The 12193-nt window shown below is 35.7% G+C and overlaps 1 protein-coding gene across 1 annotated transcript; it reads right to left on the reverse strand.

The window, feature by feature from the left end:
• Nucleotides 1-3975: 3975 nt before the first annotated feature.
• On the reverse strand, nucleotides 3976-5394 carry LOC122601303 (tetrahydrocannabinolic acid synthase-like). The gene has a single exon (XM_043774069.1). It carries the CDS (start codon nucleotides 5392-5394, stop codon nucleotides 3976-3978), a length of 1419 nt encoding a protein of 472 aa, XP_043630004.1.
• Between the last annotated feature and the right edge of the window lie 6799 nt (nucleotides 5395-12193).

Below are 12193 nucleotides of genomic sequence, written 5' to 3' on the forward strand. Positions count from 1 at the left end.
TATGGACTTTGGAAGAAAAGGTTCATGGATTATGTGGAACGTCAGACTAATGGTCACATGCTTAAGGATTCAATCATGAATGGACTTGCTATGCATCGTCATCCTACTACCGGTGCTATTTTGACTCCTGATCTTTTGAATGCCGAACAAAGAGATCGTACTGCTGCTGACAACAAAGCTAGGTCATACTTGTATCAAGCACTTCCTGATGAGATCTATGGCTCAGTTGATTCTTATGACACAGCAAAGGAGATTTGGGATGAAGTTGCTAGACAAATGGAAGGTGCTGATGTAACCTCAACAATCCGACTGACAAATGTCTTAACTGAGTTTGACAATTTTCAGAAATCACCAAATGAATCTCTCGAGTCCGTGTACTACAGATTTTGCAATGTGATCAATGAGCTGAGAAAGAACAAGGTCAAGAAAACTGAAATTGAGCTGAACATCAAATTCATCAAAGCACTTGGTCCCGAGTGGGAAGATTTTGGAACTCAAATCAAGCAACATCAAGATCTGACCAAATTCACCATTCATACTCTTTATGAATCTTTCAAGTTGAATGAGCATCAAGTTCTAAGCAAATATTCATTCAACAAAGTGCCAGAAGTTGTATCTACTGATCCTTTGGGATTGGTTGTTGAAAGAAAGGTTTCTGAGGCTCTTAAAAGACAAATGACTGTTGTTTCTTCGTCTGATGAGGAGGGAGAAGATTTCTTGGCTCCAAGAGATGGTGTTCCTGATGAATTCTACCAAGCTCTTGCCGCTGTGACTAAGCATTTCAAGAAAAAGTATTTCAAAGTGAGGCCAACTAACAACAATCTTCGTACTTCATCAACAAGTGCATTTCCAAATAAGGAACAATATCATTACAAGAGTTTTGAACAAGGTGAATCAAGTGGTTCCAAGAACGGAGATAAGAAAGCAGAAACTGAGAAACAAATCGTGGAAAAAGGAAAAACATCTGACAAAAAGTGTTACAACTGTGGAGTTCCTGGTCATTTTGCTATGGATTGCAAGCTGCCTCGCAAGAAGAATTATAAATACTACAAGCAGAAGATGCTTTTGGCAAAGCAAGTTGAAGCCGGACAAGCCTTGATTGCTGAAGATGACAAGTGGCTTTTGCTATCTGATGATGAAGATGAAGATCTGTCTGCAAATGTATGTTTCATGGCAAGGTTGAGCAAAGACAAAGTGTTGGAGGCTGACAGCATTGACGAGGAATATCCCGATGATGAGGTAAATCTCGACTCTATATTTTCATCAATTAAGGATAAAGAGTTTTGTAGAATTGCCTTATCAAACTTGACAAATCATTACACTTCTTTAGCCAACAAAAACAAGAAATTGAAAAATAGCATTTTATTTTCAAAAAGGGAGTACACAAAACTTCTTGAAGAAAATTCTAAACTACTTTTTGAGTATGATGCTATGAAACAAGAATTTCAAAACTATAAAGAACAAATGTTGGTTAAAGAATGTGAGATGAATGCGTCTCCTGATTTTAAGTTATTGGAAAAGTGCCATAATTTAGAAAAGACCATTCTTGATCTTGAAAAAGCCAATCAAGATCTTGAAGTTCAATAGACCAATGAATGGCTTCGGGCAAATGCAAGACAAATGGATGTTGATATTCTGAATAAGAAGCTTCAAGAAGCTACACCAAAAACAATTGAACTCGAAAGAAAAGTTTCTGATTTAAATCATAATTGTTTTTTAAAAGGCATTGAGATTGAAAAACTTGAAAGACAAATTGAGGAACATAAAAAGAATATACTTTTCTATCAAGAAAAGTTGTACAAAGTTGAACAAAATCCTCTTTTGGATTTCACTGCCTATTTCAATAAATCAAAGATTGATAGATCGAAACTTCTTCTTGGGTTGGGTTTTGAGAATATCACTCCATTGCAAAAAGCAAAAGAAGAAATTATACCTTTGTATGATGAGAAATTTTTGAGACTTGGTATGGTACAACAATTCATTGGATGACGAATTTGAGACTGATAAAGTTGAGAAGATTCAAAAGAATAAATTTTTGGTTAATTATGATGCTATCAATACTTCTTATGAAACGAAAAATTCAACAATTTTTGAATTAGAAGAGATTGCGTCTAATTTTCAAAACCAAGAATTTGTCATTTCTCCACCAAAACCAACTAAATTGTATATTCCATCCACATTTTTGGAAAAACAAATAGAAGGTTTACAACAAACAGTGGAATCTCAACAAAAAGTCATTCATAATCTACAGTCTCAAAGTCCGAATTCGAAGAATGAATCAGTTGTTGTTGATATCAACAAAGTTTGTGTGAATATTTCTACCCAAACTGATTTCAGTCTCTCAGTAGACCATTTCACTCAGACTACTTGTGATTCATCTACAAGTTCATCCACCCAGACCGTGACTAACTCCTTTTGTTGAACCATCTTCTTAGGTGAATAACTCCTTTGAGGTGTACGAGAACGACTCGAACTTACACTACTAGAAGTAGTATTTTGTGAAGGTCCTTGTCGTTTTGGTGTCTTAGATCTATTGAAATTAATCCCTTGATCTGTAATAGTAGACTCACCATATGACACATTTTTAAGTAGCTTAACATAATTTTGTGCATTTTTATTATCAGGATGTCTTTTTGCATACCCCTCATAATAATCTCTTTTATATGCGAGTATTGTGCTGAAGCTACTTGTTCAACTAATTTACCCTTCCCTTTAGTATTAGGAATATCACCAACATCTTTTGACTTGACCGTCATTCTTAGGATTCTTGACCTTCCTATTTGGACATTCAATAGCTATATGACCTTTCTCACGACAAGTATATTATAACTTTTCGGTCATAGTTTATTGCATTCCGTAGCACTAAACCCATAATATATACAAAAGAAAGAAATATTTAATATATGTAATCTAGTAAATCAATGTACTCATACAAATATGTAATCCACTGTTCAAAAAGAAAAAAAGGAAAAAAGAAAGAAAAAGAAAGTCCAATGCAATACATCACAAAACATACAAAACCTAACAACTTTCAATATTTATTTATCAAAATCATGTCAAGTTATGAACAAAAGTACATATATAACAAATCACATATATTAATATCACATACTAAAATAAATGAGAATAGAAAAATAAAAATATAGATATGATATCAATTAGGGTTAAGTCATTGGATGACCATCGTACTTTCCTTCTTTTACATGGTTGCCCATCAAACCAGAAAACTAAGCTGTATGACCAACATACTTTTCAAAGTTGTACACGGTTGACCAAAAGTTTACCTTTTTACCGGTTACATTATTTTTTATGACTTGGCAATGACGTCGCAATTTGAAAAGTCACTGGATGACCATCGTACTTACTTCTTGTACGTGGTTGTCCATCAAACCAGAAAACTAAGCTTAATTTGAAAAATAATGTAACCAGTAAAAGGTAAATTTTTGGTCAACCGTGTATAAATTTGAAAAGTATGTTGGTCATACAACTTAATTTTCCGGTTTGATGGGCAACCATGTACAAGAAGGAAAATACGATGGTCATGCAATGAATTAACCCCTAAAAGAAAATACGTTTAACTGGCTATCACCGGTCAACCAGTCAACTTTTGGTCAACCGTGTACAAATTTGAAAAGTATGTTGGTCATAAAGCTTAGTTTTCTGGTTTGATGGGCAACCATGTAGAAGAAGGAAAGTACTATGATCATCTAGTGACTTAACCTTATCAATTAATGAAAATTTGACCTGGGTTAGGCTATGTAAAGCAAATTTTTAAAAAGATTGTAATAAAAAAGGCTAACTTACATACCTTTATACATCTAATTTGTTAAAAGATGGTTGTTTGATTTATTGATTTAAAGAGTACAAACCGATGACATTTTTTTTTTTTTTGACTTTCTAAACATGTTGTAAAAGTCAATGTAAATTATTTCAAACTAGAAAAAGAAAAAAATAAATAATAGCTTCAAATCACATTTATGGGAGAGATTTTGAGAAGACCGGGATACTTTGTGGGTGTCTAAAAAAATTATCTGGATCAACTATGTCTTTGATGCGAATCAACTTTTCAAAGTTGCATCTCTTCCAGTACCTTTCGCCCCATTTACTAGCTTCTTCATAATTATCAGTTCCCACACCCAAATCAAGATCATTATAATTCGAGTACGCCTCCCTTGGGTTCTTTGACACATAAGGCGTTATATACTCATTTAAGCTTCTCAGCCAATTTATACGCCGAAGTGATTCTGGGGTACTATCGGATATTTGATCGTTAAAATTAACCTGTTGATGAAATTGGTACAACACCCCAGCTCTATGAGGATATGGAATTGCTGTCTCTGAATACTCATCATTCTTCCCACCAAAAGAGTGCATGAATAGAATCTCTGATCCGTCGTTTTCAAAGATCTTTTTCCATATCCTTTTGAGTCCGGTTATTGGGATTGGTGTTTTGACATAGTCTAGTTTGTTTTTGCCATTTAGAAAAAATGTGGAAGACCGGGTTAGAAGAATCTCCGGCGAGGTGTTGCTTGTATAACCTCCAAATACAAGGGAGGCTTGAACCATTCTCATTTCTTCACAAATTTCTCGCGTGACATTCAGTTCCGGGAACTTTTTATCTAGCAATAGAAGCAATGTGTCAATTTTGCCGTAATAAATTCCATTGAATATCGTATTAATGGTCTTTTTGGTACTGTTTGTTATATCTACGCTAGATATTGTAACTCTTATGCTTAAATTTTTATCAATACTTGGTACAACGTATTGAAATTTATGCAAAACTTCTGTCGCATCTTCTTCCAAAGTTTTGCTAACGGAGAAAACAGTTACTAACTTTGGCACACGAACCAACCTCAGCTTCCAAGCAAGAACTATTCCGAAACTTGATGCACCACCACCACGAATAGCCCAAAACAAATCTTTGCCCATTGACAATTTATCAAGAATATTTCCATTGACATCCATGAATCGAACATCCACAACATTATCAGCACCAGTACCATACTTTCTAATCATGTGTCCATAGCCGCCGCCACTCAAGAACCCACTAATACCCACTGTGGGACAAACACCAGCAGGGAAATACAATGTATCAGTTTTTTTAGATATAGCGTAATACACTTCACCAAGTACAACGCCACTCTGGACCCAAGCGATCCTATTTGCAACATTAACGTCTACTGATCTCATATTATTAAGATCAAGCATAACAAATGGAACATCAGCTGTGGACGAAAGGCCCTCTAAGTCATGGCCTCCACACCTGATTCTCATCTCGTATCCGTGTTTCTTGCTGCATAAAAGAGTAGTTCTGAACTGGGATTCGTCGACAGGAGTGACAACAACCGACGGTTTGGAAGTGGAAGATTTAATGAATCTAAGACCAATCTCCATACCTTCAGTCTCTCAAACTGAGCTAATTCATCTTGCATTGCTTTAACCCACTCTGGATCACAAAGAGCTTCAGAGACTGTTTTGGGTTCGATGTTACTCAGTGAAAGTGCAACAAGACACTCATTGACTGTAGTACGGGTAGAAACACCAGCTTGTGGATCTCCGATGATCTGTTCTGTAGGATGATCTTCGCGCATACGCGACCACTTGTTGTCATGAGGAAGAGGATCTTGTTGATGAATGTCAACATTATCATCATTAAATCCAGAGTTCTGTTGAGAAATGGAATCGTAGCTCGGAAGAACTCTTTCCTCAAAATTTGGATGATCAAAATCCAGTGGTACATACACATTTGGAGTATTTGATGGATTTGTTGTTTGGGTGATTTGAGAAGGTTGTTCTTGAACATTCTTTTGAAAATAAATATCACTTGGAGATGATTCTTCTTGCTCTGAAGAATTTGAAGATGATTCACGATTGTTGTTAGGAACTGGTTCATTTGTTTGAATAGGATCATTGTTCGGAATTGGTCCATTGATGACTTGAGGTTCCTTTTCTTGAATCGGTTTTGAATTATAGAATTCTTCGAAAAGAATATCTAGCTCTTCACTTGTTGGAGTTGGATATTTCTTGAACTTTGAAGCTAAGGTTGACGTCCTTGAGGAAGCACTTGGAGTACTTGGATCACTAATTGTTGGTAGCAAACTTTCTTGTTCAAATATCATGCCAGACATCTCGTCAAACCAAACATTCATGGTTTCTTGAATCGTGTTTGTTCGACGATTAAAGATGCGATATGCAATCGATGTCTTTGAGTAACCAACAAAGTAACCTTCGTCACCTTTTCTTTCAAACTTTCCAACATTTTCCCGATCATTCAAGGTATAACAGACACACCCAAAAATATGGAAGTAATTGATGTTGGGTTTGTGTTTGTTAATAACCTCATAAGGAGTCTTCTCATGACGCTGATTGATGATGGACCGATTTTGAGTGTGACAGGCAGTGTCAACAGCTTCAGCCCACATATTTGATGGTAACTTGGAATAAGCAAGCATTGTCCTTGCTGCTTCCACCAGCGTACGGTTTCTCCTTTCAACGACACCATTTTGTTGCGGGGTACGAGCAGCAGAGAATTGGTGAGTAATGCCTTTTGATTTGCAAAATTCATCGAAGATGGCATTTTTGAACTCAGTACCGTTATCTGAACGGATATAACGGACTGGAAGTTGAAGATTCACTTGAGTGGAAGTGATGAAATCGATCAAAATTTGAGTTGTTTCATCTTTTGAAGCAAGAAACTTGACCCAAGTGTATCTTGAATAATCATCAACGATAACCAGAATATATCTCTTCCGTTTCTGCTTTGTACTTTCATAGGCCCACAAAGATCCATGTGAAGCAAATGAAGAGGTGCCAAAGTATGTGGAATCTTCTTTGGTTTATGAGAAGTTCTCTTGATCTTCCCAACTGCACAAGAAGGACAGACATGCTCACTCTCATACTTGTAGTCAGGCAAGCCTACAACAAGTTGCTTGTTGACTAAAGCATTGATGGTTTGATAATTCAAGTGAGACAGCCTTCTATGCCACAACCAAGAATTTTTCGAAGTAGCTTTTGAAACAAGAAAGATATTATCAGTTGGTTGGTTATCATCAAGATTAACTATGAAAAGATTCTCATCACGATCTCCGCATAGGATATCAATTCCATCTAGAGTTTGGACTTTGCACAGAGATTGTTGGAAAAGAACTTGAAGGTTGTTGTCACAGAACTGTCCAACACTGAACAAGTTATGACTCAGGCCTTCAACATAATGGACTTTCTTAATGACAATTCCGTTTCTTTCAATATCTCCATAACCTAGAATTGGAGCGAAATTGTTGTTTCCGAAACGAACAGTTCCCATGAATCTTTCAACAAAATTCTTGAGCAATGATTTATTGCCAGTCATGTGTTTTGAACACCCGGAATCGAGTATCCATAAACAGATGGTTATTTCCTGCAATCAAAAATTTTAACCGACTTTAGGTACCCACTTAAGACGGGTCCTTTGTGGTTAGTTAACACAGGCAGAGGATATAACTTAGGATATGCATACAAACATGCTTTCGAATCAATATGAGCATTAACAAGCACACCATCAATAAGCACATTCGTATAAAAAGTACGCACATTCACATTTGAATTAAAAGTAACATGTTTAACAACATTCAAACAAGCATGACCATTATCATTGTTTACAGCCCCACAAGGCATGGCCTTGGATTTATTAACATTGTTCACTAAAGATGAATTGTTTAAATCACAGAAACTCTTTTCTTTCTGTTACCAACACTCTTTCTCCTCCTCTCTTCTTCTTTTCCTCAACAGACAATTGCTTAAAATTGATCTTAGGTTCTAATGACTTAGGAACCCATTTGGTCTTTCCACCTGTTGAATGGACACTAAGAAGATTAGAATGAGGGGTTTTAAACTTATTCATCCTTTTTGTCTCTTTTGGGGTTGAGGAAACTTCTTGCTTCTTAGGTTTGGCAATTGAAAACCATCCATATCTATCCCTATATCTAGTTACACCATTTGAAGTATCCCTAGTTAGCAAAACGGAGCTAGACTTAGGCACTTTAGAAATTGAACTAGATTGAGAGTTAGACAAAGAAGCATTTGGATTGTCATTTGGAAGTTTCACTTTGTGATACCTTGGTTTTGGTGAGGTCTCAGCTTGTTTCTTTCTAACATGTTTGTCGGGTTTTGGAGGGTTAGGACTCTTTTGTTCAGCCTTGACAAGTTTGGGTTTAACTCGTTCTTGGAAGTAATATGATGTTGAAGCTTTGGACACTGATTTTAGTTTTTGAGATTCTCCTTTTATTTCTTTTTGAAAATTTATGATTTTGATAGATTCAATCTTTTTCTCAGTTTTGAGTCAAAAACATATTCTCCCTCCATGAATTTATCAAAATCATCTTTGGTGAATTCATTCGAAAATGTAGAAATATAATGAATCTTGTTGTGCAACATCATACCACGGGTAGTCTCAGGAATAAGGTCGACTTGGACTGAAACATCCTTGGTTTCACAAGAAAATTGAGTAGAAGTATCAACACCTATACTAGCACTAAGCTTAGGGTGAACAACTAGCTCATCAAGATTTTCGCATGTGAAAAATCTATAAAAGTACCATATCAAAACTAAGTTATGCGCAAGATCTTCATCTGATAAATCAGATTGCACATATTTTGCAGCTAAAGAAGTAGCAGTAGTTTGACAAGTACATGCAAAACAGTCAGTCACGGTCTGGGTGGATGAACTTGTAGATGAATCACAAGTAGTCTGAGTGAAATGGTCTACTGAGAGACTGAAATCAGTTTGGGTAGAAATATTCACACAAACTTTGTTGATATCAACAACAACTGATTCATTCTTCGAATTCGGACTTTGAGACTGTAGATTATGAATGACTTTTTGTTGAGATTCCACTGTTTGTTGTAAACCTTCTATTTATTTTTCCAAAAATGTGGATGGAATATACAATTTAGTTGGTTTTGGTGGAGAAATGACAAATTCTTGGTTTTGAAAATTAGACGCAATCTCTTCTAATTCAAAAATTGTTGAATTTTTCGTTTCATAAGAAGTATTGATAGCATCATAATTAACCAAAAATTTATTCTTTTGAATCTTCTCAACTTTATCAGTCTCAAATTCGTCATCCAATGAATTGTTGTACCATACCAAGTCTCAAAATTTCTCATCATACAAAGGTATAATTTCTTCTTTTGCTTTTTGCAATGGAGTGATATTCTCAAAACCCAACCCAAGAAGAAGTTTCGATCTATCAATCTTTGATTTATTGAAATAGGCAGTGAAATCCAAAAGAGGATTTTGTTCAACTTTGTACAACTTTTCTTGATAGAAAAGTATATTCTTTTTATGTTCCTCAATTTGTCTTTCAAGGTTTTCAATCTCAATGCCTTTTAAAAAACAATTATGATTTAAATCAGAAACTTTTCTTTCGAGTTCAATTGTTTTTGGTGTAGCTTCTTGAAGCTTCTTATTCAGAATATCAACATCCATTTGTCTTGCATTTGCCTGAAGCCATTCATTGGTCTATTGAACTTCAAGATCTTGTTTGGCTTTTTCAAGATCAAGAATGGTCTTTTCTAAATTATGGCACTTTTCCAATAACTTAAAATTAGGAGACGCATTCAGCTCACATTCTTTAACCAACATTTGTTCTTTATAGTTTTGAAATTCTTGTTTCATAGCATCATACTCAAAAAGTAGTTTAGAATTTTCTTCAAGAAGTTTTGTGTACTCCCTTTTGAAAATAAAATGCTATTTTTCAATTTCTTGTTTTGTTGGCTAAAGAAGTGTAATGATTTGTCAAGTTTGATAAGGCAATTCTACAAGACTCTTTATCCTTAATTGATGAAAATATAGAGTCGAGATTTACCTCATCATCGGGATATTCCTCGTCAATGCTGTCAGCCTCCAACACTTTGTCTTTGCTCAACCTTGCCATGAAACATACATTTGCAGACAGATCTTCATCTTCATCATCAGACAGCAAAAGCCACTTGTCATCTTCAGCAATCAAGGCTTGTCCGGCTTCAACTTGCTTTGCCAAAAGCATCTTCTGCTTGTAGTATTTATATTCTTCTTGCGAGGCAGCTTGCAATCCACAGCAAAATGACCAGGAACTCCACAGTTGTAACACTTTTGTCAGATGTTTTCCTTTTTCCACGATTTGTTTCTCAGTTTTTGCTTTCTTATCTCCGTTCTTGGAACCACTTGTTTCACCTTGTTCAAAACTCTTGTGATGATATTGTTCCTTCTTTGGAAATGCACTTGTTGATGAAGTACGAAGATTGTTGTTAGTTGGCCTCGCTTTGAAATACTTTTTCTTGAAATGCTTAGTCACAGCGGCAAGAGCTCGGTAGAATTCATCAAGACGAAGAAACAACAGTCATTTGTCTTTTAAGAGCCTCAGAAACCTTTCTTTCAACAACCAATGCCAAAGGATCAGTAGATACAACTTCTGGCACTTTGTTGAATGAATATTTGCTTAGAACTTGATGCTCATTCAACTTGAAAGATTCATAAAGAGTATGAATGGTGAATTTGGTCAGATCTTGATGTTGCTTGATTTGAGTTCCATAATCTTCCCACTCGGGACCAAGTGCTTTGTTAAATTTGATGTTCAGCTCAATTTCAGATTTCTTGACCTTGTTCTTTCTCAGTTCATTGATCACATTGCTAAATCTGTAGTACACGGACTCGAGAGATTCATTTGGTGATTTCTGAAAATTGTCAAACTCAGTTAAGACATTTGTCAGTCGGATTGTTGAGGTTACATCAGCACCTTCCATTTGTCTAGCAACTTCATCCCAAATCTCCTTTGTTGTGTCATAAGAATCAACTGAGCCATAGATCTCATTAGGAAGTGCTTGGTACAAGCATGACCTAGCTCTGTTGTCAGCAGCAGTACGATCTCTTTGTTCCGCATTCAAAAGATTAGGAGTCAAAATAGCACTGGTAGTAGGATGACGATGCATAGCAAGTTCATTCATGATTGAATCCTTAAGCATGTGACCATTAGTCTGACGTTCCACATAATCCATGAACCTTTTCTTCCAAAGTCCATAGTTACCACGATAAAGAACTGGAGGTCTTGTAACAATACCCAGAGCCAACACTTCACGAGTAGCCATTAGAAATTTATTTGAATTGAGAATTGAATTGATTTTTGAAAGAATGAAACGATCTAATGTTGGAGGGAGTAAAGTCGAAAAGTGAGAGGTTATGGTGATAATGTTGTGAGAAAAGGGTTAAAAGAATTGATACCCTTCTCTAAAAATTCTCAAATCGCCAGGTAAAACACATTTCTATCGGATGTCATTTGTTGATATCTCGGTATTGAAGAAGCCTTCATGGACACAGTGAAGCGATGCACATCTTTACCTAACCACTCAAGTGTTTCTTAACAAATGCTTGTTTTATTTCTCACGGAGATTTTCTCATTTCTATTGACTCTTCATTTGGAAGACGTTGATATTGAAAAAGGGTGACACTTTGCTCCAGTCCCCGACTTCATTTGATCACTTTGTGTCTAGAGCTCTCGTGATTGATCATTAATTTGATCGTTATTCATTCTTTAGGACACATTTGCATCATATCTTTGTGATATACATGCTTATCTTTGTGATATAGCCGGAACATTTGTAGTGATATCTTAATTGATATTTCACGATGATCAAATGGAAATCCTACCATTGCTAACATCATTTCCAGCTTTGAACGTAGGTCTCATAATTGCATTTGTGTAATTATTGAGTTAACAAGAAGTCTATTGTGACCTTGGATTTTTTCCTAAAAGTCTTTAAGGATAGTAGAACATGGTTATCGAATGCTTAGGTGACACTGACCATGGTTTACATTCTTTGAAGCAATCTTGAGGTTGGAAAGCTAAAAGACCAAACTATGTTAGAGGTTTGCTTTATGCATTTCTCAATGATACATAGGAAATCCGATAAATGGTATACATTTCTTTTGGTCATTTCATTAATCCTTTCGATTTTTGAATGCAAACGGATCATTCTTATCGGTTTCTTTTCTCATCACCCCAACACAGAAAACACCAACACCATAATAAATGCTTATACCAACAACTTCAACCTTACATTTTAGTCACCCATAGGGTTATTTGGGTGGATTAATGGTTTAGGGTTGATGAGTTGTTAGTTAATATACCTTTGTGTAAACACCTTTACGCTATGGATCTTTTGATTTTTTGACAGTCTAT

Source organism: Erigeron canadensis, chromosome 5 (genome assembly GCF_010389155.1).
Source record: "Erigeron canadensis isolate Cc75 chromosome 5, C_canadensis_v1, whole genome shotgun sequence".
In the NCBI taxonomy this organism is placed as follows: domain Eukaryota; kingdom Viridiplantae; phylum Streptophyta; class Magnoliopsida; order Asterales; family Asteraceae; genus Erigeron; species Erigeron canadensis.

Excerpts from the sequence above, each read along its gene's own strand:
- LOC122601303 (XM_043774069.1), bottom strand. The coding sequence starts at position 5,394 with ATGGAGATTGGTCTTAGATTCATTAAATCTTCCACTTCCAAACCGTCG.